At 48.9% G+C, this 26888-nt stretch overlaps 1 protein-coding gene across 1 annotated transcript; it reads right to left on the bottom strand.

The window, feature by feature from the left end:
• Nucleotides 1–21428: 21428 nt before the first annotated feature.
• PPP1R3B (protein phosphatase 1 regulatory subunit 3B) lies at nucleotides 21429–26433 on the bottom strand. Its single transcript, XM_030947855.1, has 2 exons — nucleotides 26395–26433; nucleotides 21429–23612 (listed from the first exon to the last, which is right to left on the bottom strand). The coding sequence occupies exons 1-2, from the start codon at nucleotides 26406–26408 to the stop codon at nucleotides 22721–22723; spliced, it is 906 nt and encodes a 301-aa protein (XP_030803715.1). The 5' UTR covers nucleotides 26409–26433; the 3' UTR covers nucleotides 21429–22720.
• Between the last annotated feature and the right edge of the window lie 455 nt (nucleotides 26434–26888).

The following is a 26888-nucleotide window of genomic DNA, read 5'->3' as shown; positions in this document are numbered from 1 at the left end:
GAGAGAAAACTCAAAAGATGGCAGGGGACTGTAGTGGCCTGCTACAAAACAATTTTGTTGATCCACTCTGAAGGGTACAACCTAAAGGGACAGGCTTTGAAGTAGAAAAGGAGTCTGTGAGTCTTTCCAGATATGGTGTACGGAAGTATGATGGAGCATGAGTTTTCAGCAGAGTTTAATGGTAAATGGAGACTAGCTAGGGAGTTGTTTTCTCAAGAAGAAAGAAGGATGCCTGTTGATTGGAAATGGTTGTCACTTGCTGGATTTGCCATAGAGTTATAGGTTTCAAACTAGTCCTGTTCCAATTCCACTTTATTTCTTCCTCTCTCAGAACAGCTTGGCACAAACAACGCCTAAGTCCCTCTATCTTAAGCTCTTTAAGAATTACACCTGTAGGGCCTGATAGGGGAAAGATTTAGCTACCTAAACATAGGTGTCTGGTGCCCTCTGGTATCTGAGCTGTCTGCACAAAGCATGTGAGACCTGCAAGACCTCCTGTCATCTGAAGCAGCAGCTGGAGGCCAGCCTGGAGGCCTGAGACATTTTCAGTAGCGCTGCTGCTCATACCTGTGTGTGGGCACTGGAATGGTGTCCCTGGAGCAATTCCATGGCCCAGTCAGCTTAACAGGAAGAGGCAGGTACTGTCAGAGGATGAACTGTCCCATTGGTCTTTGCTGCCTCTTTATATGACTCACCTGGGAGGTGGAAACTTGCTGCTGCTGGTGCTGTGCAGCATCCAAGCTTCCACAGAACTTTCACTAGAGAGATGGGGATTTCAGGGACCCAGGAGAGGGAATGCACTTGTGAGGCCCAGACATGATTTCCCAGACATCAGAGGCTTTGGGAAACGGGAATGTGTTTCTCTTCAGCTCACTCACTAGCATTCCCAAAAAGCATGGGAGGAAGACGGCTAGATCTGGATTTAGGTGTTTTGTTTCTGCACTTCAATGAAAATCAATAGTGACAACTGCTCTTCGACTGTGAAGGTTGGGATCGTGTTCTGCTATACTTTGCACTTTGCACAGGGGTGGTGGAAGAGCTGATCTGGAAGGCAATTACTTGCCACAGTCCCCAGCTGCAGGTCAGGGCGCTTAGCCTTTAGCCTTTGGCCTTTGGCCTTTAGAAAGTCTTGAACTGGTTCAAAGTTGGGGATAGTCTGAAGTGACAAAAGTGTGGTGCTTATTTTTTGATAATGGTTTGGTGCTAATGTTTAAGCTGGGATTAAGTGATTTCAGCCTTTCAGATTCTTAGATTGAAGATTGAAGGTTCTTCTTCAATCCCATTAGGGATGCCTGGTTTTCATACTCTCAGGGTCAGGTGTCACTTCCTCTCAGGGCAACTTATGCCTGCCAAAGTACCCCTGTGGTTGTCTGCACAAACCACAAAGACTGAGACTATTGTCTCTCCTGGTGGAACATGAAAAGGTACACTCTGCATGGGCAGAACAGAGCTAATTTCTGTGCAGCTGTGTGAAAACAAGTGAAGCAAACCAGAGTGCTGGGCAGTGAACCCAGTCTTGCAAGACACTGAGACACAGCTGATTACGGGTGAAAGCAGCTGCAAAGAGAACTGTCCCTCCCCTGCAAAATTAATGCCCCCAAAAAATTGAAGAAAAAAATTTAGTTCTTTATTATTTTATTATATGATATTATTTATTTATTTTCCCCTTTGTCATTTTGGAGCAGCCAGTCTTTCGGGCTTCCTTCAGCTCCATCCCTCCTTCTTCTCAAAAAGCAGTTTTTCTGCCCTAAAGGCAGTTTCTGGTAACAGAGTTCTGCCTCTGGAAAAGGTAGTGCAAGCCCTCAAAGGGATGTGCACATGACGCTGGTGGCACAGCACTAGCCTCCTGCACAAGCATGGGAGTGCTTTGTTTTAATTATTTAGCCAGGAGAATTGGAAATTACTATGAGACTGTTGAAGGCAGAAAGGGGCAGAGGGCTGGCTATAAATAGAGGGACAGCAGTAAGAGAAGTGCATCTAACAATGGACTCTCCACTGTTTTCAGTCTGGTCCCTCAGAGAGACAGAAAAGCCCCACCAGAGAAAGGATGGTCTGACAGAGAACAAGAAAAAACGCAAAGTGGATATAAGCAAATACATGCACAAGCATCTGCAAAAATCGGTGGTGAAACCTAGCCATGTGCTTTACAGGCAGAATCCTGCTCCTCCCTATGGGCTGTGTCTCTCTTCTGCCCATAGGTAGGATTTAGGTACTGGAGGGAGCAGGGATACCACCCTTGGCACAACCCATGGGGCAGGGAGCTACAGAAGTGAAGACTGGCAGACAGCTCCCAGGCTGAAATGTGTTTGCATGAACAGTTTGTACTGTTCTGTGTAACAGACATCTGTAAACATCTGTGAACAGGTAGCAGAGCTAAGGTTTGCCAATGAATAATTCAACCAGCCTGCTACCCTTAAACTTAGATAATAGTGCTGCAGTCACAGGCTTTGCAAATTTGGCAGGTAATGTCATTATGGACTTGTCTCTATGTTTGGCCTGGGGCCTGCATTATTTCACAGGTGGCTTTCACCTTGTGTGACAGCATCACTGCAAACTGGTTCCCTTTTTTACCTGGCAAATCAGGCACAAATTCTTTCACAGGGTGCTAATACCAAAGCAGTAAAGCAGCCAATGTTGTTTTAGAGGAGATGGGAGGTGGGGGGATGGATGCTGGCTGCAGCTGTGCATCTGAAACACCTTGCAGGAGTTCAGCACTTTTTCTTCCCAATGCCATCTTGCCACTGGTGGTGGAATTCACTCAGGGTCCCCTGGGATCTTAGCTGGCACCTACTTCTTGAATCATCTCAAGGTTTCTCCAGGTAGCACCTCCTTTCTCTTTGCCTTTTTCTGATGGCTGTAGAACACCCTCGGTATATAACACTATAGGATTCATTCCAGTTAATCTTAACCCCAAAACTGGCAGGCTCAATACAAAAAGGAGTCTTCAGTGACTGCTAAGGGACTCAGAAAACAAAATTGCACAACATAGAAAAGAAAATGAATAAATAGTATGCAAATGTAATTGTAGCATAAACCTTAAACCCAGCTGCATATTTGCCAGTGACTAAGCCTTTCCTGCAGTCCATGTTACCATGGATTCGGTGTCCACAAGTACACCCTCTCTCCCAGCTGTTGCCCTGTTTTCTGCAGAGCTTGTCACACCTCTAAGGACAATTCCTGCTGGTGCTTATCCAGCTTCACTCTTGCTTTTGGACAGGACAAAAAGTATCCTTGATGTTTTAGAGCTACAGCTACACGTCGTTTGCCCTCAGAGGTGATTTCTCCAAATGAGCCTCCACCCACCTGACAGGAGCAAAGGAGATGGTTGGTTTCCATCTGCTTGGTGTTTGTAGCTTTGTTTCAGAAGAACGGTGTCCAGTTTGAGGACCTCCAGAAAAAAAGATGTCAACAAACTGGAGTGATCTAAGCAGTCATTATATGTAAACAGCCTCCAAAAATACAAGTTGGCAGAAAACCACAGTCCTTTCTGGTAAGGCAGGAACAGTGCTTGGACAGGGTGGTTTCTGTTATAAATGGTGCTTGTGTGATGGAGAGACATGCCTTTCTTCTGAGCCATGGCTGCAGGGAGAGGCAGGGTGTGAGGCAATAATGCTGCTCTCACCTTTTACTCAATGTTCTTCTGAGCTCTTGACACTGGGGGAAGTGTCCTGTCAGGCAGGAAGGGTCTGACTGTGCTCCGAGAGAGGCAGGACTGAGGAAAGAGTCAAGGCAGGACACAGAACTTCATCGTTTTGTTCACTGCCTATATCTGGCCCTTTCTTGGGTGTCCAAGATGACTCCAAGTATATTTCCAGGGTCAGCCAACAAGGACTTGGAGGTGAGCAGGACCAATGGCTTCCAAGTCATGGAAGTGCTAGTAGCCAATTCTCCAGAAAGAGCAGGAAGGTGCATTGTGTAGCCATAAGCATCACTCAAAATGCTCAGACCAATTTCAAGTTTTAGCCTTTCCTGAAATTTTTTCCAAATTGCTAATATTTTTTTTTCCAGCCCTAGCTTCTTTTTTAAACTTGTTAATGTTTGATACCACAGGTTCTTGATCTGTCTGTGGATTACTGAAACATTCAACAAGCAAGAATTCTTGCAAGAATTCTTCATTAATATACAGAAAGTCTTTTCTCTAACAAGGAAAATATAAGAAAGTATTGAAATCATGTTTACCTTACACTTTATTTCCATTTTCAGATATTTGCAGTCTCCTGTGATGTAGCAATTTTGTAGCAGCATTGTGTTCTAGTTTGTTTAGTTTGTAAGAATCAGCTGAGGATAAATTCATGCATTTTGTGTTGCTCAAGATGTCAAACAACTGGAAATGTCACTGGGACAATGAGGGTCTCACCTTGAGAAAGGTCATTGCTTATTCAGGTGTTCTTTTTTCCAGATCTAACTGGAGCAAAATGCTGGCCAAGCGAGTTCAGGCAATCTTTCACAGAGAGGCAAGCACAACTAGCAGTGGAGATGAAAAGCACTGATATATCTGAGGTCAGTAGCCTCCAGAAAATAGATCCCACTGGATCCTTGTGCCACTGTAGGCATTTTCACCTATGCTGGCAATAGCTTAAGCCAGCTGCAATAATTTCTGCTGGTACTGCTGAAAACTCTCTGTTTAAGGATTGTGCATTAGAGAAAACAACATCTGAGAATGAAGCTTTGAGTTTCAGAGTTGTTAAGAAATTCAGGGCCAGCCCCTTGTCTGTGTTTGTCTAGTAGTAAATCTTCTCTTTGGAATTTCTTTTCTTGGTGTTGCCACACAAGGCTGTAGGGCTCTGGATGTTTTTGAATGCTTTTGAGAGCCTTTCTGCTTGAGAAGGCCTTCCAGTTTCTGGTAGGCAGTGCTCATACTGAATTCTGCTTTACATGGTCAGCTCACAGCCATGTGTTTGACTGCAAGCTGGTTGGTGTGTCCTTAGCTCACCCTCAGAGCAGCACAGAAAAGGTCTCTGAGGGGGGAAACACAGCGAGGTCTTCTTGCTCAAGAGCTCAGAGCTGAGAGTGGAGAACACTTATTCTGCCAGAGGCAAGTAATTGGATTTACAGCTTGGACACAGTGTCAGCTGCACAGTGACTCCTTCTCGGGGGTCTCCTGTGCAGCCCTGGTGCCTTGTGGTGGACAAGGGCCTGACCAGAGCAGCCCAGCTGTGTCCCACACTGCTATGCCTGCTGTGGAGTTGATAGCCTGTTCTCACCTCTGGTCACTGTGGGGCTCTGGCACTTGGACATGTCACCTCAGGTTTGGCACCAAGACTTCCTCCCCTGCCCTCTTCCTGTTGTAATGGGCCAAAATGGGATTTGCCAAGTGTCGAGTGTTTGTGTTTGGAGCAACACAAACATCCTTATCTCTGCACTTCCAGTCTGCCTTTTCTGCTCTCAGGAGCTAGAGCAGCAGGGAATCTCCCACCACCAGTGGTCTTGCACCAACTCTCATGGAGTGTGATGTCCCTGGAGGAGAATTCCCACTACTGGTATGCTCAGCCTTGATTTTTGCTTGGAAGAGAAGTTTCATGGGTGTTTTCTGCTACAGCAGACTGACAGCCTACTGCAGCAGTTCTCACCTTCCTACAGACCTCTGACCTCCCCAGGAGCAGTGTTTGAGCAAGGCAGAGCTGACTGACAGAAAGACTACAGACACCTCCAGGAGAGTTGAACAAACCATCTCACAGCATCATGGGCTAAAAAACGACCCAGACCCCATGTCCCTGTGCTGCTGGAGGGAGAAGGGAAGGAGAGCTCAGCACAAGTGACTGTGCTGCATGCTTCTCTCTTCTCTCTGTTGGTTGTTTAAGGATCAGCTCATGGGAGGCAGAGCTTCTGCAGAAGCAGAGACTGTGGGGTTTTTTCCTCATTAACTTTGAAAAAGCTGGCCCTGTTCCCATGTTTGCATACTTCTGTCAGTCTTCTAAAGTGCACGCAACCCAAACATAGAGGGACACAATTAAACACAGACTGCTGGCTTTTGCTCTTTTGCACAGCAAAGATGTTTTTTGAAGGAAATGTAGTGTGCTTCTTTTAAAACATATTTTAAAAAGCAGATATGTCTTACTTCAGCTAGCTTGGTATTAGTCTACTTAGCAGCTCTGAGGAATTAACAATTAAAAAGCATTTGTCTCCTTTGGCAGGCACTAGTTAAGAGAGCAACAGAAACGAAGAGGGAGTAGTTTTGCAACCATTTTTGCCACTTCTGAGTGGCTTTCTGATTCCAGTTTTACAGTCTTTCAGTGTACACAATTCAAACTGTTTTGGATAGCAAGAGTTCATGTGGCTTTCACTAAGGGAGTCTGAACTCAGAAGCATCTTGTTTTTAAACAGGAATTAGAAACACAGGGGCAGGGGAGCAGGGAGTGACATGAGGTTTGATTCCCTATATGGAAGATGGTGAGATTCTCACTCCAGTACAGGCTCATTAGATGACTTCATGGGGACAATGCTAAATCTGAAAACGTTGCCAACAGGTTTAAAACATGGTGATCATCACCAGAATGTCCACCACAGCCTTCATGTATTATGAATGCCTTTGCTTGGCAGAATTCCTCTGCGGTCACATTCAGCGTGAGCTGGGCTGGGAGACTGTCACACAGCCCTGCTGCAAGAGCAAACCCAGAGAAGCAGTGCTGGGCCTTCCTTACAGCTTTGTAGGGCTGATCTCTCCTAGTCAGACTGCTCCTCAGCTGTCCAGGCTTCCCTCTTGTCTGCCTCCTGTCTGACCTTCATTCTGTCTGCATTAACCCATTTGTGCAAAGGCTGCTGGAGCCACACTGGCCCCTGATCCGAGTCATGGCAGGCAGCTGAAGGTGCCTGGAAAAGGGGAACACTGCACCCATGTTTAGAAAGGGTAGAAAGGAGGACCCTGGGAATTACTGACCTGTGCCTGGCAAGGTCATGGAACAGATCCTCCACACCAAGGCCCAGCACTGCGTGTCCTTGCCCGTCTTTGCAGGCTGCCATCTCAGTCTCACGACCTCACTGAAGAAAGATGCCATTTCTTCCTTGCCTCTTGGGAAACCTCACCTCCCCTACTTTCCAGGCTTCTCCCATCTCTGTGTCTCAGCACTGATCGCTGCCAGAATTCTCGGGATCAGTTCTCATAGTGAAGAGCTGGGAATCTCTGTTGGTTACTTCCATGCAAGACAGTGGCTTCAGTGCTTTACCAGCACCACTGATCTGACACTGCTGGGTCAGGAGAGTGCTGGGATGGCTGCCTATACATCTGTGTCTGCAATGGGCTCTGTCCATCTTATCTCAGAGAGAGGAACAGCGGCACAAGCTCATGTTGCCCTGTGCCATGGAGGAGTGAGGAGGAGGGCTGTCTCCTCCCCATCTCCCGCTGGGGGATTCACACCGAGGGAGAGGACAGGTATCCTATGAGTCCACAGCTCTCTCTGGTGTGAGGGTTAACTGAGGAAAGGAAACTTGCAGCAGCTGGGGAAAATATGACTGTTCTCGCCAGGGAAAAGGTTTGGAGCCAGCAGGCAGTAATAACCCTGCCCTGGGTAAGAAGCAGCAGGCTCAGACCCTGGCACGGAGCCTTGCCAGACAGCAGGGCCTGAGTTCCAATGGGATTTTAAAGACTCCAAGGCATGGGTCCAACTTTGATGTCCAGGGTTTGCTCTGCCAACACTATGAGTCAAGGAAGCCCCAGACTCCAATGCAATACCCACAGAAATATTTTTTCCATTCTAATCCTTCTTTTTGGATAAAAAACTCCCTGAAGAGCGTATGAAAGGCCTAAGTTCAGTGCCTGGGTTTGTTTCAGTGGGAAGAAAGCCATAGCTGTGCCATAGGCAGGCACTGCTCCCTACAAGCCTTCAGGCCTCTCTCGTGGTGAATTCAAACACCCTTGTGGGGAGGGGTTTGCCTGTGCCACAAAAATGGCAATATTTTTATTCTTTCCTCACCCCAAACCAGGATGGAGGGTCAAAGAGAATGTGAATCGAGGCTCAGGGGATACTTTGCGTTGGATTTCTCCACGTTTCATCACACAGTTTTCAAAAACTTGATGTTTGGCCTTTTAAATATCTTCATTTTCCTCTTAACCAGCCCATTCCTTGGCCCAGACTTTTTTCATGAAAACCCTGCTCCTAAGTGACTTAATATTAGTTCGTGGGGAGAATTTTTGCCTCCAAAAAGGCAAAAGGTGGCTCCAGCAAAACCACAGCTGATCCTGCTACCCCGTGTTTAGATGGCTATTCATGGCCACCTGAGGAAAGGCTTCTTAACCCACCCTACAAGAAACTTTGGGGAAACTTTACATCTCTCATTGGGTGTTTCCCATGGACCTTCTGACTTAGAGTTGCATATGCTTTACTAAAATAATTTTGGTGCAACAGGGTTTGGCTCAGCTGAGCCCCAGGGCTACTTTGCAGTTCTGTGACAGCTGGTGTGACTGAGAGCTGCTGGCTGCCCTCTGGTCAGGGTGTGACACATTTTTTCTCCTCCTTCCCTTGGGGAATCTGTTGGACAGTGCTGCTTGCTGGTTAGGTGAGAAATGTGCAGCTTGCCTCACCTTGAGGCACCCTTGTCTGTGGCTGCTGCTGTGTCTCGGGGAGAGGAGTGACCTCTCACTCTCCTCTGATGTGGAGCACTGTGGTGGGGGAGGATGGCCTTGGTGAGCCTGGGGAGCTCTGCTGTCCTTCCTCAGACTTGTGAAGGCACACAGTGGAAACAGAAAAGGCCTCTCACTGCCATTCCCTTCAGCCTTAGTCTCTCATAATTCCCATTCCGTGGTGCTGGGGCATCTCTACCCATGTTCTTGGCCTTGGGCTCCTTCTCCAGGTCCCTCCCTCCTCCACCAGCCCATGAGAACACTCCCTCATCAGCCCACCACTGCTCTCCTGGTGATTGTATGTTGGATGTGGCACGAGGGGAGAGCAAAGCCACCAAAGAGAATCCTTTCCTTATCATCCTTCTCCAGCCTCTCCTAGGCTTTCTTTTCTGTCCCTCAGCACGCCTGCCAGGCCGTCCCAGATCACTGGCCCTTTCCATGTCCTCTCCATAAAGGAGTAGATGTTTGTTTAGCTGGGCCCCTGCTCAGGGCATCTTGTCTCAGCAGGGTGGGTATGTGGGTGGAGTCACCCCTGAGGCTGTCCTGGAAGATGATTTCCGCATGGGCAGCTGGGCCTTCCCTGGGAGCTACCCCATGGAAAGTGAGAGGCTGTCTGTCCAGGCAGATTTGTTTGGTCCTAGACAGTGTGGCCATAGATATACCCTGTTCTTGTTTAACTGTGCCATAGATATACCCTGTTCTTGTTTAACTGTGACATGTTTTGCTCTTTAGCTGCATGCCAAACACTTCTTCAAGTAAATGAAACTAGAATAGCATCTTCCTCCCCTTCCTGGTCATGGTGAAATCTGGGAAGAAGGGTAGTTTGCAAATACTGTGAAAAAAATTCACTTTTTAGTAACACAATGAAATTAAGAAATCTGTTTTCACTGCTGTAAAGTGGGAGCCAGCATAGTGCTGGCAGTAAAGGGAGACACTTGAACTCCATGGAGGAATGATTTGTGAGGAATGCTGTAATATCACCAGAGGCATGTGAGGTGCTGGACAGCAGATCCCATGGAAAGAAGGCTGTGGTCTGTGTGCAGACTTGAGGGCTCTGTAAAGGGGAGTTTGAGATGGCATATCTCAATGGCAAGTGAGCACACTCACTTCAGGTAACTTTTTAGGGTTTTGAACATGGTGTGAAATAACCGAAGTTGCCCTGGAAAAATTAGGAAGCTGGCCAGAAAACAGGGAAAGGAAAATTCTTGAGGTGCCACAAATAAATGCAGTATATTCTGGTGGAAAAGCACCTGGATCTGCAGTCCTGAGGACAGAGGGACTTCCCTGAGAGTTAGCAGGTACAGGGGTCAGGCAGCCTAACAACCTCCCAAAGCAGCAGGATATTCAGTGTAAAGGCTGAGTAGGTGCAGGTGCACAGGGGTGAGGGTTGGGTTTGCCTCTCCATGAAGCCCTTAGAGCTGCACATCCCACACGATGGCCTCACCACGCAGCCCTGTGACACGTGGCCTGCAGGTTCTGTCTTGCCTGTTATTAATAACCCCGTCCTGATGTCTCTCCATGATACTCCTGCAAACTATTTTTTCTCCTTCTTCAAGCCAATTATTGGGTGAGAAGCCGGGCCCTTGAGCAGCATGGCTGTCACGTTTCTCACGTCAGGGCATGGCTGGCTGCTCAGGAGCAGGAGCACCAGATGTTTGGGTACCACTGTGCTGTGGACATCTCGGGAGCAACCTTGCCCCAGTAGAAGTGAGGTGGGTATGATGTGCTCCTTTAGCAACAGTAGGTTTCCAGAGAGAAACCAAGGCAGGGAGAGGAGACCAGGAGTGTCTTGTGGTATGAGAGAGACAACCTGAGTTACTGTCTGGCCAGAAAAGGATTTGTGTTTACCTTGTAAACACATCCCTGCCTGAGTGTCCTTTAAATATTCCATTTCTTTTTAGGTGTGTGCATTTTCAGTGCAAACTATACCAGTAAAAAATGGAGCTGTCCTCTCTGCCTCCCCTCCAGCCTGTTCACAGAGCAGTGACCTTCTTCCCCTCATTCTATTTTTCATGGAAAGGCAGTAAGCCACATCGTGCAAGTGTAAGTAAGGCTAAGGTATTGGGGGTAATTCTAAAATCTGGGTTAGGCAAAGCATATCAAACCTGCCCTTGGAAGTAAATTCGTCCAGCGTCCCAGTGATAAGGCATTGGGTGGAACTCTGTTAATAATTGACACAGTAGACATTAAATAGTGGTATCAGGTTACATCAGAAAGTCTGGATTTTTTTGTTGCTAAACTAATGGACTTTGGCTCCAGTGCAAGATAAGCATTGCCTTGTCAAATGCCTTGGAACAAAATGGTTGTGGCCATCCCTTCCTCCAACCCATGGTTGTCTTGGCAGAGAGAGGCTCTGCCTCTGCTGGTTAAATTCTTGGCTGCTAATCAGCATGAGCTGGGTCAGAACCTGTGCTGGCCTCTGAAACTCAGGCTTGGAATTTCTTTTTCACCCCTTGCACCCTTTGCATAAAGTTTCTCGGGCCCAGCCAAGCCATGTTCTACCAATGATGACCTTGTGGCTGGACACTGTGTTTTGCACGTGAACAGCTGATACAGGTAATTTAAAAACACCAGAATAAAACACCTGCTCCCTTTGCTGGACTGGTTCTTCCTGGGTTGAGAGGAGTAACAGGCAATAACCCCCTGTGAGAGCCACTAACCTCAGCAGATCTGGCTTAGATCTCACACAGAGAACAAATTTAAAACGTAAGCAAATAGTTTCACAAAGTCATTTGTTAGAGCAGAGCTTTAACATTAAACTGCTTTAGCTTTAAACTGGTAGAACAGCAGTTTAAGACCAGGGAATAGAGAGAGAAGGGAAGAGGAGGCTATGGCATAAAGATAAACTTATTTCAAATGATTTACATAGCTTTAAAGGATAAACAATAGATAAAATTCATGTTGACATTGCAGAAAATAGCACAGTTAACTTGCATTGGGAGGGTCAGAGTTTGTACTGCTGTGTGAAGGTATTGCAAAGAGGCAGGCACTCATTTCTGGTTCAGGTCACACATCAGCATGTCTCTGATGACAAGGCAGGAAAACTAAAGAGGCTCATCTCCGAAAGCTTTAGTTCTCGGTGAATTTCTGTCCTCAAAGAGAGTGCTACTCAGAAAAATGCTTTAATCTCAGTTGGTTTGGCCTTGGGTGTTAAAGAAAATTCCCAGTCTGACCATTCAGGAGACTCTCAAGAGTCACACTCCTGAGGCCAGACTGCTGGGACTGAAGCCCTTTCATGGTGAGTGGTTCCAGTGAGCCAACAGGTGCCCCCCGTGAGTCCCTGCACACCCCACTCACACAGTCAGACCAGGCTTCCTTACCAGTTTGACCCCAGCTTTCCTACAGCAGTATCAGATGTCCCATTCCATAAAGCCACTTACTCATGGCACAGTAACACAGAAACATCTGGAGCTGGTGCCTTCGAGGAGGACTCCCAGCAATGGAACCCCTGGGCTTTTATACCCTCAAAGTCTACCCTCATTCAAGTGTCACTCTTCCTCTTGGCTCCTAGCCCCCTCTCTGCTGGCATCACCCCTCTTCATCTCCTTTGTTATCAAAAAGGTCAGCAATTCTCAGCTCAGCTGTGTCTCTCAAGTGTCCACTCACCTGGCTGGCACCACCTGCCTTTGTGCCTTTGTTGTTATCCCAAAGGCTGGCAGTTCTTGGCCTCTTGTCTCCCTGGGCTCCCACCCAGAGCTCAATTTGCATCTCAATCTGCACTTTGCAAACCGAGCTACCTGGACCAGATGTATTGGGTTCAAAAGAGATAAAAACTTCCTTTCTCAGATACCCTCCCTCAGTACCCAGGTCAGCCAAGATCTGGCTGTACATGTTTGCCTCTGGCTTCCTATCCCCAGATGGGCTCCCAGCACCTCTGCCCCTGCCTGCCAGCTGCTGAGTGGGCAGTGCATGAGAGAAGATACAGGAAGGATCTGGAACATAGCAAGGAAAGACACCCACCACAGGGCTGTGCTTAATGGTTGTCTCCAGCACACCAGCACTGGGAGGGGAACCCACAAGCAGAGACACCCTTGGGTCTCGTTTGCCATGTGAGCTGTTGATATCTCAACTCCAGCCCTTCATGCTATGCATCTTTCCCTTGGCTCTTCCTCCCCTGCTTTTCACAGAGTGGATGCTGAGGCTGTTTTCCAGCATTCCAAAAGAGGAGTAATAATTTCCATGTAGGCCACCATTCCCTGAGTACGTGCTCAGTGCTGGCTTAGAGCATCTGTTTCTTGTGGGAATGCTCTAGGCTGGCTGCACAGAGCACACTAAAAAGTGATTCCAGGAGAATCAGAGTCATCACCAGAGGAAGGTACTCACAAAACTACATCTTGGCAAGCTAAGCGAATCAGGGAGGGCTGCCTGGCAGGTTGGCCATGCAGTTCCAAGAAGAGAGCTGCAGTCTGGCCAACTCTACAACTCAAGGGACCAGGAGTGGTCAAACAATGGAGCTTTTGCTAATTCTGTGGTGTGGGGCTTGTGGCACCAAGTTGGGAGTGCTCTGTGAGCCACAATGGAGAAAACAGAAACAGTCCCAAATCTGCTGAATAGGGAGATGCCATCCCAACCATTCAGAAAAGAAACTGGAAGTCCTTTCAAAGTAGCACAATGCCAGAGAAAGCCAGTCCAAAAAGGTCCCAGAGATCTAATTATAGCCTGCAATCAATGCTGCTCTTATCCAGGCTGCTAATGAACATACATGAAGTGAGCAGTTTTGCTGCTCCAGGGCTTCTTGCAGTAGAAATAGCAGCTTAGAAATAACTAGCTGCCTTGCCTTATTAGGGCTCACTTTGACTTCTCCCAGATTCCCAGCCATTGGTGCGTGTCCTTTGGAAATGTGGGTGCTGTAGCCAAGGTTGTTCAGGGTAGGGTAACCAGGTCAAAGCATGGGAAGGCTCTGGCACACACACATGTGGCTGCATTAATTGCACACAGCTGCATGAGGAGGGACCTCCCAAGAGAGGCAAATGCCACCTTTCAGGATTTGAAAGAACCCCCAATTCCTAATTGCACAGGGAAAAAAAACCCTTTGAGGTGCTAGGTTATATCCAACAGCTTCCTCATGGAAAGAAAAAGTAATGACCACCCTGCTTCTTCAGGGAATGATCACAGAGAACAGAGGCCAGCACCGCTGTGTTATCAGATCAGCTGTTGAAATACAAGGCTGTACCAGGCAACCACCTCTCCTTTGCAAGCTCAACAGAAAATAGATCCTGTACCCATGGCTCTGGTCCAACAACACCTGCCAAGTGGAAGGAGAGGCTGCTGCTGCTGTGGAGGAGTTGCCTTCATGCACAGATAGGAGATGCCAGAGGCAGTTCTCAGGCATCAGGTTTTTTCTGGCATTCATTTTTTCCAAACAAACAAAACACAAGCTCTGTCTTGGCCTTGAAGGACTCGCAGCCTTTCACTAGGTGGTGCAGAAAAAGATAGATACTGGCTGCAGTGAAAATAATGACCAGAGTCAGGAGAGAGTCCCTGGCACCAGAGGAGGAGGGACTGCTCTGCTGGGGTCTGACCTGGGAACCAGCCTTGAGGTCACTCAAGTAGCTTTCTCAAGGATACCCCTTTCAAAAACATCCTAGAAGCATATGGTCTCAATTTTCACATGGTTAGTGACATTTCTTCCCTGTATTGCCTGAAGGAAGTTATTTGGATGATTCATCCCCACAGTTCAAACACTGCACCAGTTTGGAGTGGTCTGGTTCCCTGGGGTTCTGTTTACAGCTTGGTCTGCTGGGCTGCAGAGCTGCTCCATGCCAAACAGAGGAGAGATCATTCTCTCCAATCAATGGAAAAGTGTGAGTTATGGAGATATCTCCAGGATTCAAAATTTTCTGTTCTCAAGGTCTGTACTGTAGCTGGGAACCTGCCTTGGTGACTGCTCACCCATTCCTCTCACTGGGTCACCTGCACCTTTGAAAAATCTGGCTACTGATTGAAGCTCAGATGAGTTTGATGATTCTAGCTGTTCTCAGTGCTCCTTTAGTGCAAGATGCAATAAACTGCATCTGATCTTTTTCTGTAAGACCATACCCAAATTTCTTCATTCTCTGTTAAGGAAACAAACCCACCTCTGGAATTTGGAAAGGAGGAAGCAGCCAAGCGCAAACACAAGCAGCAGAGCTGAAAAGCAACATCAGATCTGAAAATACAGATTAGCTGCAGGTTAGCTCATGACCTCCTGTATATTTCAGAAGAAAAGAGCCTCTGCTTTTGTTTGGCTGGAGATAGAGCTGGGAGGACCCTTACAGCAAGTTGTACAGAACTGGCTCACAAGTCTCTCTGCTTGTGGATGATTCTAGGAGGGTATTCCCTCAAGCAGGCAGATTGAGTGTCAGAAACGCAGATTCCCTGAGGGTGGAGCTGCAAGATCCTGCCAGATGGGCGCTTTTTCCAGACTCTGGCAGATCTCTCATTTCATTAATTCTTTCTCCCTTGCTCTTTCTACCCAGCATGGGGGAAGATGCTTGTCATCACTGGGCGGGCTTTGCTGTAGGGAGCTGGCTGATGGCAAGAGGAGATGAGAAACTGCCGTGTGCTGTGCTGGAATGCCAGCATGACTCCACCCAGCAAAGGGACCACTGAGACACAGAAGTCCAAGGGGATGGGTCAGGAGTGACCTGATGGGTCAGGATTCCCAGCCCCTTGGAAAGTATGGCTCAAGTCGACAGGTGGCTTAAAGGTGTTCAGAGGTTCTGTGCCTTCTGCAGTGTGGCCGTGCAGCTGCAAAGTCTGGGGATCTGAGCAGTGCTTTAATGCCGAGCGTGACCTTAATTGTACACAGACAGAAGAAACCCGAGAGCCTCTGCTGGCTCAGCTTGGCATGATGTGCTAGCATGCTGGCACTTTTTCATCCCAGACGTTCAAATGTGATGCAGGATTTTCCCAAGCTGTCTCCAGCTGCAGCTTTGATAGATTTAGCCCTTCCAGCACACAGAAAGCAAGAACAGTGAGTGTTTCTGATGCCAGGTTGTGTAACCCAGCATGAGGGGCTTGTCCCTGGCCCTACATTGTGAGACCATCTTCTCCACTGCAGGAGAGGCTTGCAGCCTGGATCATTCACCTGTGCATGTCTTCCAGACCAGGCATTATTTCTGAGGGTTTGTTGTAACTTGCCTTGCTGCTGCATTGCTATCCTGTAAAAAAAAAAGAAAAATTACTAAAGTGCTCAGTCATGCTGCTATTAACCTCCAGGAGAGCATCCCTGCTGGCTTTATGGCTCAGTTTATCAGCACTGGGGTGTTATTGCAGGGCATTTAGAAGCATTGAAAGATTTGTGTGTAGATTCATTGGTTGTCTAAGAGATCTTGTTGACCACCAGCTTAAAAGTTAGTGTGTGTCTGCTATGATTGCTTGCATGGCTATAAAGCATTCAAGAGATAACTGTTGTGGTCTCTGAAGTGAAATTCTTCTCCTGCCAAAGCCACTGCGGAGAAGCAGAGGGTTTAGTAGATTTATTTGGGTTTAGTTTGCCTCCTTTTGTGACTTGATCTGCTCAGAGACAGCTTCTTGGAGAAAATAAAGTTGGACTGTGACAGTCCTCAGCCCAAGAGGGAGACCTGTTCCAATGTCTCCTAGCCCAGTGACCAAGTGTGCAGTGGCACGAGGGGCAAAAGGTGCCACATCACCTATAGCTACCCTGAAGCCTGGCCTGCAACACCATCCAGGACACATTCTGCCAAGATCATGGATAAAGAAACACTGCATTTCTGATGGCCGTTCTCAGATGCCAATAACTCACAGCAAGTAGGGAAATGCAGGAGAAGCAACATCTGCCAGGTGTCCAAGGGAACACCATGTGAAAGGGGAATGTCATAAAACCCTCAGTGGGCTGGAGAGGGCTATTGTATTTCTCCCTATGAAAGTGGCTGTCTCCACAGCACTGGAGTGTCACCACACAAACACTGAGGAGTTACACTCCTGCTGATAATGCTCCAGTTCTGTTCTGCCAGGGGCCATAATGATGGGCAGCAGGTGTAGGAGATCATGAGTTCCCAGTTGCTAAATATTGAGTGTTGGGAGGGAAACTGGGCTCTGTTCTGCTTAGACTGGGAGATGGGCTGTAGGTCAGTTTAGGCCTTTGACTCATGACAGCAGGGTTTTCCGGCAACGGTGCTGGGAATATGGCTCTACCTTTTACTGCAGGATGCCTTGAGGATGGCAAGTACCTTGCTGTATGCACATAGCAGCTGCTCCCTTGCTCCAAACTACACACACGAGGACTCTGCAGCCCTGAAATATTTTTGTCCTGTGGCTGCTTACCTCGTACCCCCACATCTGTATGTCCCGAATCTGGCCAGGAGCTGGAAGAAACTAGGTGTGTTGTCAAGACTACAACATTGTGCAGAGTCCTTTGATTCCTGAGGACCTAGGAGAGGTCTTTTCCCCTAGGAGGGCAGTGCAGCCCTGGGACAGGGCACAGAGATGTGGTGGCATCTCCATCATTGAGTTCATCCACATGGATGAGGCCTTGAGTGACCACAGTTAGCTGTGAGAGTGGTTTTGCTTGGAGCAGACATCTCAGAGACCTCCTCCCACTTGAGCTTGTCAAGGATTCACTAGGTAGAAGACATCACCATGGTCTCAACAAGATTCCCACACCACAAATAGTGGAAGCTATAGCAGTATTTATGCATGTTTCACCCTCTTCTTATGCCTTTTAAACATATTTCTCCTGAGTTATGGAGTGGAGCCTTCCCTCCTCCTGAGACTGCATTGCAGCATCAGAGGGGAGAAGAGATCTGTGACTAATGCATCAGTTGGAAGGGCTTGCCCAAATCCCATTCCAGGAGCCAAAGTACTTAAACTGGTGACTGGTCTGACTTATCTGTGCCAAAGGAACAGGCCAGCTGCAGTTATTTTTCCACAAAGACACCCTTTTTCTTTCTTTAAGCCTTGTGTAAATGTCAATAACCAGTCTTTAGAAACAGCTAACTGTTTGGCAGGGCACCCCTCCAAGGGGGAGGATAAAGACAGGCTGGGCAGCTTCTCTGGCTGCAGAGCAGCAGAATCTTGCTGGGCCGGAGCAGCTGGTTTGGAGCTTAGTTCCATCAAAAAACCCTCAAGGACATAAATATGGTTTATTGTAATAATTTAGAACCAGCTGAACTGCCCAATAGGAACAAGTCTGTGGAAACACCAGGGGAGTTTGGGAGCATCACAACCCAGCCCCATGCTGCTGGCTTTTTGGCAAAGCTCTGTGCTGTTCCCAGGGGTACAGGGTGCTCTTGGTGCTGCTGAGAGCTGTGTCCTCAGCACAGCCTCCTCCCACCACACACAAGTGCCCTTCCTGCCCCCTGTGACCACACACAAGCTTGTGGAAGACATTGTGAAATCAAGCTGATGCTTCAGTCTGGTGATGGCTACACTGGAAACAGCATCATGGTGTGTAAGAGGGAAAAGGGCAGTGCCCAAGCAAGGGAGATACTACAAAGCAGCAGGGAACTCCATGGGCCAATGCTGAAACATGCTGACCCCGTTTATCCCTTGCCTTGTGGTCAAGAGACTTCCCCCGAAGACCCAGTCTCTTACAGAGGCTCATTTGCTGCTGCTTTGTGGAGAGAAAACTGAAGAACAGGTGACTGCTCTAGCTTTCTCCCCTCTTATGCTGCCCTCCACATGTTCCACACATCACTCTCCACTGCAAGTGCCTCTAAGAGCTACATTTAAAACCAAGGAAAAGTTTGGTCCAGCAGCAAAATACTACCTGGACACCTTTACACTCGCATGATTTGGAAGAGACATGTCCCTCTGCATATTATCTCATTCTGGGCAGTTGTCCCCAGAGCATTCCCACATGGGTCCCCCTGGCAAACATCTGAAGCAAGAATGTGGGGTGCTCATAAATTGACATTTACACAACACTTGGGACTCTGCTCTGCCAGGATGCAGGTGCAGGGAGCCCACATCCTGCCTTTGTCACTGTAGCCATGACCTGCAATCCAGTGTGCTCTAGAGGCTGCTGTGACAGCAGTGGCTCAGCAGGGCTGCCCCCCTGCAGGACAGCATCCCCAGGCCAGTGGGAGGTGGACTGGAGCAGGGGAATATTTGCCCTCCTCTTCCTAACCAAACTGTCCCCAGAACACAAACTTTGGAAACCTGAACCTCCAAACACATCCAAGATCAACATGATACCACAGCTTAGTTATCTCTACCCAGAGGTGGCATCAAAATCCCTCAGGATACACAGAGAAAAGTGGTTGGGGGATGTGGAGGGTGCAATGGCATGAGCATTCTAAGAAATCTTTGTATATTAACCAGCAAGTACACAATCACACCTGCCACCAAGGGCTTTATAAATGCAGCAATTGCAATATCTGTATCATCTAGCATATAGCACCTGGGCATTAGGGAGAAACCCCAGAGCTGAGCTCTCTTGGCCCTTCTAATGTTGCACCATCTCCTCAGCTACCCTAGATGGCTTGGACTTCCCTTATGTCCTAAACTGAAACTGTCCTCAGATGGGGTTTTCAGCCACAAAGCTGTTACAGGAAATGTCTGGCTGCAGTTTTCTCATTCATGAGCTTGGGCCAGCATTCAAATGTAGAAACAGCCCTGGCCAAGCCACCCCAAGCACCTGAGGCAGGGACACAAATACCTTTTAATTTTTTTTTTCTTTTATGCAGCCAGAAAAACAATCCAATTACCTTTCAAAAGAGTCCTGTGTTGTATGTTTGATTAAAAGAACTGCAGTGATTAAAAAAGTAATTTTATGACAGCAAGGGACTCTGAGAAAGCCACAGTCAGGAGGTGCTCAGTTTTATCACTGTATAGAGCAAAGACCAAGCTCACTCTCTGCAGGGCTCTGGAGTAAGATGGGAAGCACTGCCTAGAGCTGCTCAAACCAGCACACACCAAGACAAACACATCTCCCTCCCCTTCCCCCATAGCTTTCCATCTTACCTTATCTGTAAGCAGCAAATCCTACCCAGCTCAGGAGCTGATTGAAATACAACACCTTCAGAGCATCACTGAGGCTCAATCTTTGTGGTGAAAGTCAGGTCGAATGCCAACGCTGGCCCTGGCTGGCATTTACACCAGCTGCTCCCTTTCTGCAAAGGGGCATGTTTCCTCCTCGTGCTTCTTCTTGTAGTGACAGCAGGGATAATGACTTGGACGTAAGGAAGGGTCTAACTTTCACTTGATCCTGGTATTAGAAAAGAGCCAGCCCCCCGCTTCTGCAACACCTCTCCCAGCATCCATCACAGCCCAGTACACAGAGTAAAGCCCTGATCCCAGATCAAGCCGAGGTGGGGGAAGGGGGGAGAAGAGGGAGATTGACTCAAAACAAAAGCAGAGAAACCCGAAAAGGCTGTTCCTGGCACTGCAAGTAGGGGAAGAGTGAAGAACACTTCGGGAACACTGTGATTAGTGGGGAAACCTAGGAGCAGAGAGAAGGCTCAGGGCTCCTCCCATCCCAGGGCTGCAGAGGCAAGGGAAGCATTTGTGCTGGCAGGAAGGCAGCAGGAATAGGCAGCTCTTTCCCGTTTCAGGCAGCAGAATTCAGGGTGGATGTGTGCTCCTCCCTGCCAATGGCCACTTGCAGGAAGCTGGACCCGTGTCCAGATTGTCTCCCCAGCCCCATGGGTGCTTAAATAAGATACACAGCCAACATTTTGTTCCACCTTTATTTTAACAATCAGATAAAAACAGCCATATTTTTAAAAGAGTCATTACATGGCAATTATAAAGTGCATTTTCCACTTGAATGTTGTGTACAAAAATATCTTTTAAAAACAAACATGCAAAACATCCTACAAGGCACTTCCAGGCATAGAGCAAGGAGAGCAACCCCTTCACTTCTATGTTCACATTGGCAATGGAAAAAGGGAAAAGGGGAAAGGCCACAAGTAGTATTCTTAAACTGCTATTGATCAAATAGCCAGTTCCCAACCTAGCTTTTACTTATGGCACTACTCTTCTAGCTTATCTTTCACGTTCCTCCCTAAGCACACCCAAGGCACAGCCTGAAAACAAGCCCACGAGGAGACACCACCATCCACAGCACCCCAGACCCACATGCCTTGTTCAGGCTCACAAACAGCTCTCCATGGGCACAAGAAGGTGCCAGGAGAACACGACTTTTCTACAGTCAGTGTCTTACAACAGCAACACCATACACTAAATAAATAAAAAGTATCAGTGTCACACAAACTTGCCTCAAGTTTAAAACGAAGCCAAGCCAGGCAACAGTCCCCTCCAGAGAGATCAGATGCAGGCTCTAAGGGCTGACTTGGGAAGCTGTTTGAACAGAGGAACCAAACCTGATGAGTTTTGGGCTAATAAGGAGCTTCACCACCTCAGCTAAGTGATCAGGCAAACTGAGGACACATACTGATTCTGTATTTTGAAAAAGCAGCAGTTGAAGGCCAGCTATTCTTCCTGCAAGCTCCTGTCCCTTTTGATATCCAACAGTGATCCCAGTATCCCTTCTAGGTTAGAGTAAAACAGCTTCTAGGTATTTGTACAGTAGTCTCCAGAATTAAAAGCTACGTTAACAAAGTTAAGTAGTCTAGCCTGTTGCTTCTCTCCAGCACATCCACAGGCTACTAGAGGCACCCAAAATTATGTAAAGCTTATGCACTAGAAAAAGCAGCATTCCCTTGACCTCTGTTTCTACAGACTGTTCAGCACTCTCTCTCTGAGCTGAAGGATTAAGTTATTCTGCTAGGTTAGCATCCAAGAAGCTCTATGAGGCTGCTTGGCACTGCTGAGCTCACCAGCCCAGCACACAGCCAGAAGCCAAGCCACCTCTAATCACAGGGATGGCTCACGTCTGTGATTTGTCTCACATGCAGGGGTGCTGTCAGGATAACCCCACATCTCACTCTCCTCGTGGCTAGTTCTTTGCATAGCTGGGGTGAGCCACTTTTTATGGCCAGCAACGCAAAGTCTGGGCATTTGCAGGTCAAACTGGCAGTTATTGCTTCAGCAGAGAGGGAAGCCCAGCACATTCATCCAGGACAGCCACAGCACCCTGACATGTGAGCAGTGCTGTGCCTTTATCTGCCAAGCAGTCCATGGCACAGAGTAACAAACCATTACCAGATCTTAAAAGCAACATCAGCTCCAAAGCCCATTCATCCCAAAGCGTTGCTGGGATTGCACATACCACCCCTTTCTCATCCAAGGCACTTCCATGACACAGTAGGTACACAACAGTCACCTTCCTGTACTGGACACAGCATAGACAGCCATGGGGTCTGGTTGTGTTTGGCTCCTGTAGCACCTGAGCAGAGTCTCCTGCACAGGACCCTGGGCCCCAGCTGGACAAAACTCTGGTTTACAGTCCACAGGAGGATGAAATGCATTTTCAGTGTCCAGCACAGCCAACTTCAGATGTCCATCAAAGGGAAAAAGCATCATTGGTCACTTGCAATTAAACCAACAGGAAGGTTTTGAAGAAGGCAGTCAAGGATGTCAACCCACAGCTGTGTTACAAGCACCACACAGCCACAGCTAATCTCTATTTTTGGTAACACCGATGGTATGAGAGATTTTCAAGATCATCTGATATAACAACCAGTGACTAAGCATATCAGATCCTCTGCCACAGGCACATCTCCTAACACGGCAGGCTGTAGGGCCACACTTCCTGTCATCACATTGCATTTTCACTTCCAAAACATGCCTTCTGCCTCCAGTAGGAAGGGCCTCACTACAAGGATATGTGCAAAGAGAGGATTCCATTCCCAGCAATCCAACCACACTATTTCCTGACAGGCACAGGCTGACTTTGCAAGGAGAATCCTGCAGCTGTAGTAGAGCCCACTAACAATATAGCACTAGGAAATATTTTGAAAGAGCCTTTTAATACTAGCCAGATAGTACAAAGCGGCCACCACTACACAGCTTGAACAGGCAATATAAGCATTGTAGTGTTTCCCTGGACACTGGCATCTTTACTGAAGAGGAAGAAGAAGTGCTGAAGAGACATGAGCAGTCCTTGGTCCTCTGATCATCTGAAGAGCCAGATTTGCTTCTCTGACTATAAGCCCTCTGCCAGCAGAGCACTGCACACCTGGTTTTGCTGGGAGGCTTATGCTAAGCTACACAGAGCCATACTTCTTCCACCTATTCACACACCTGTGTTCAGACCAGCCCCAAGGCCTGCAGACACACCAGCAACAGTTAGTCAGCCTGGCCTTTGTCCTCGGGTCAGTAGTAGGGCCCGAGCTTCTCGTAGCCTGAATAACTGGGCCACTCAGGAAAGAGGCCATAGGAGCACCGAGGGCTCCCAAACTGGTCAAATGCACTGCCAAAGTCAGGAGCCTGTGGGGGACGGGCAGCTTCCTGGGCAGACTTCAGTTCTGACCGTATGATCCTGTAATTTGTGCCCCTGTTGTTGTCCCAGTACACCTTCCCATCGCACTCAAAGGAAATGGCAAACTCAACTCTTTCATGCGATTGAATCCCCTCAGGCAAGCTGATGTCAAAGGAAAATGTGTCCTGGTCCGACCCTACGTACGTATCCTTGACATACTGGCACGGGTGATCTACAAAGCTTTTCCACGTGTCAAACGTCATCCGGATCTTCACCATCTTCTCAAAAGCGAGGTTCTTCACCTTCACCGTTCCCACAATAGATTTCTCCTTTAGCATGCAGTTTTCCAGACAGACACAGTCTGTCTGGAGGCGGTTTCTGAAGTCCAGGTAGTCTACGGAGGGCTGAACAAAATCCAGGACAAAGCTGTCCTTCTCCACAGTTGTCAGGCCCACGATGCTGTCTATCAGCTCTGTGATGTTGAAAGGAATATCTAGCGGATCCTCAAACTCCGAGAACACCTTCACCATGGTCAGAGCGAAGCCTCTGCTATCTGCAAAGGACACCCTCTTCTTCGCCTTGCTGTGTGGGAAGGAGTTTGCTGCCTCTCCTGGGCCCTTCAGGGCAGCCTTACTGCTCAGCTGGATGCAGGGCCGCAGTGGCTTGCTGGCCTTTGGAGCAATTTTGCAGGCGCACTTCTCTCTGCGCAAGGGTGAGGAGCACAGGTACAGCTGCATGGCCACGTCCACAGCCATTGCTTGCTTGTGAGGGAAATAGTCTAACACTCTGGAAGATGAGAAGAAGGGTCAGTTGATGCCAGAAAAGCACTTTAATACAAATTTTGTCAGACAGCTGATATATCGCTTCCCTCCCAGGCCATCCCAAATAAGCTTGCTTCTTAATTAAAGGCGGCTACATGCAGACACTGACAAAAACACTACAGAAGTGGCAGGACCAGAGCCTGTTATGCCCTTGAACAGCTCTTCCAACTGCTACAGGGACAGAGTCACCCTTTGAAGGCACACACACAAGCACTGTCCTACTAGGCTAGCAATAGCAGGCTCCAGAGCATTTGCAACCCAAAGCAAAGCCCATGGGTCAATCCTGCCAATGCTCACAAAATCCCCAGATTATCAAATTTCAGCACTACTCCTACTGTGCTTTCCTCCCCTTCAGAAGAGATTCTGCCCAGGGCTTCACAAGCTTTTGTAGGAGTAGGAACTCAGTTTGTCACAAGCTGCCATACACAACTGACTTCACCTCTCCTAAAACCCCAGCTGTCAGCCAAAAAGCACTCATTCAGCTGAGCTACACACTTTGCTCATCACTGTCCCCCCAGAACTGCTCCATCCAAAGTGCCTCCAAGTAGTGTTGCAAAGATAGCAACAGTCTGACACAGCAGCAGGGCACAGCCTCAGCCAACACCGCTCTGGAGCTTTCTTCCTTCTATCCATTTTAAAATAACATCAGCTCAGAAGGCACATCAGCCAGTTTTACCTCCAGCACAGAGTCTGCACCTCAAGCCTCCATGGGGATTGTGCTAAACCCCTGGAAAACATCCATACAGTCACAGGGCTCTGCCAAACACAACTCACCTACTCGAGGTTCACTGAAGCTTTGAAAGTAATTCCTTTACCCAGAAGGCAGAGGCCATGTGCCCCTCCACTACAGCCTCCCCTCCAGCACCCAGCCCCTTCCTCCAGGGAGGCAGCACCATCTCTCTCTCCATGCACCCACAGAAGGGCATTTTGCCAGACGTACCCTGGAGATGCCTCTGCAGCCAGGCGGCTCCCAGAACACTGCACCCATCGCTCCTGCCCTTACACTGACGTTCCAATGGATGCTTTTGGCAGACTCTCTTTGGCCTGGCTCTGGGTAAACTGCTGGATAGATTTATCACACACATCCCCCTTAAGTCAACTGTATTGTAGCTGACTTTTAAACAAAGTGTATTCCTTTAATAAAATACCTGCTTGGCAACAGGCCAGGCTTGAAAGCTGCTCCCACCACACAGAGAGGGATGAGGCAGCAGCAGTAGCAGTGACCACTGGCCTTGTGATGCAGCAGAGTTCTGGCTGCCAAAGCCACACACAGCCAGCTCTAGTACTTGATTGCCACTCCCGTGCCAAGAAAAAGAAGAGCCACACTCTCCAATTCAGCACTTTAACTCCCCACCCTGTAACAGCAACACAGCAGCTCTGAGCAGGCTTTCACAGCATCCACTCAGCAAAGGTATCTGTTTATTCAGAGCACATGTGCCAAGGCTTGCATCCCAACACACCCACCAGCCAACTCCTTCTGCAGTGCCTCCTTTCAGATGCACAAAACAGACACCTCAGATCCACCTGCCTGCTAACAGTACTCTGCTCATCTCTACCTGGTTTTGCCAAGTTTTTGTTCATACACATTTTATATAGGTCATTTCCTCCTTGAAATTAATGCAGCTCCCAATGCTTCTTCTCCTACTTGGGTCAGTTTCATCTGCATTGCATCCTTTCCCAGGGAAACTTATTCAGCTGAATTCCTGTAACTTCTGAGAAGCCAGGTTTCTTAGGAAGCCTTGGTTATTCAGAGTTTTAGAATGAAGAGACATCGAATGCCCAGCTGCATAACTTGGAGATTTTTTCCAAGCTAAAAACTATAGCAGGAGCCTGTCATAACCAACTATGAGCATGAGCCCTGTGCTTTTATGAACTGCCAGTTCATCTGATATCCCAGACAACTTTTTCTGCACTGGAGACTCTACTGATGCCCAGCTCTCAGCCAGAGGCAGGTTTCCCCTCTGGGGCTGAGGAAGGTTGTCTTGAACTCCAGCTGCTTTGGAGGTGAGAGCAGAAATATAGTTTTGAGAGCTCATTCAGGAAATAAAGCTCCAGGAAGCAGAAAGTGCAAGGCAGGGAGCCCTATACAGGCACAGGGGCCAATTCCTTTCCATAGCCCCTCAAAAGGAGAGCAAACTTGACTCTGTCCCGGACTTCTTGTAGCTTTACCCTCTCCAGAGGATATCTGTCATCTATGAAGGAGAATTAAGGCAGAACCAAGGAATTACTTACACCTCCCTTATCGAGCCCCTCCGGTTGCCTCCCACCTGCTACCTGGGGACAGGTGAGCCCTTGCAGCGCCAACGTCCGCAGCCGTGGCAGGGCCGAAGCAGCGCTCCGTGGCTCCGCACCCCCTCCTCCTCCCCGCTCCAGGGGGGCTGGGCTGCCCCCCGGGCACTGCCCGCTTCCCACAGGCGCCTGCCCGGCGGCGCTCCCTCGCTACAGCCCGCCCCCTCCGCGAAGCAGCCAAGCCGCGCCGCCCAGAGCCGGGAAAGGCGGCAGCAGCAGCAGCAGCGGCGCCCCGCGGAGGGGCAACCCCAGGGCTCCGCTCCCGCCTCAGCCGGGGGGCTGCAGGAGCCAAGCCGCAGGATCCCGCTTTCCCCCAGGAACAGCACCGCCGCGGCGGGGAGCGCCAGAGCCGCTCCCGCACACACGAGGAGGCTGCGAAGCCGAGCAGGCGGGGAAGGCAGAGGGGATGAGGAGCGGCAGAGCAGCGCCGGGGGTCGCGGCGGGCGGCGCGCCCGTACCTGGTGCAGTGCATGAGGCCGCTCCGACAGCACCGCCTCATGCCGCGCCCGGCCCCGCACCGGCCTCTTAAGGGAGCCCGGCCCCGCCCCCCTGGGCGAAAGCCAATCATCGCGCTCCGAGAGCAGGAGCCCGGCCCGGTGGGCGGGGCCGTGGCGGGCCCTGAGGGGCCGCGCAGGGAGGGCGGCCCGACCCTCGGGGGAGCTCCCGGGGCAGCGGCGGGGCTGCTGGGCGGGGGGAGCTCGCCGAGCAGTCCCGCCACACCCCCGCGGCACGGCAAGCTCCTTGTGGTAAAGTGGCAAGCTCAGTGTCCGGCGTCGGCTGCCCCCATTCCCTCACTATCTGTCGGTTCCTGCGCCAGGTTGCTGTCCCTGCGTGTCCAGAATCACAGAATCAATTTGGCTGGAAAAGACCTCTGAGATGATTGAGTCCAACCTATGGCCGAACACTGCAATGTCAACTAAACCACAGCACGAAATACTAGGTCCAGTCTTTC

Source organism: Camarhynchus parvulus, chromosome 4 (assembly GCF_901933205.1).
Source record: "Camarhynchus parvulus chromosome 4, STF_HiC, whole genome shotgun sequence".
Lineage (NCBI taxonomy): Eukaryota > Metazoa > Chordata > Aves > Passeriformes > Thraupidae > Camarhynchus > Camarhynchus parvulus.
Note: the sequence above shows the minus strand (reverse complement) of the source record. Positions and strands in the feature narration are given on the sequence as shown.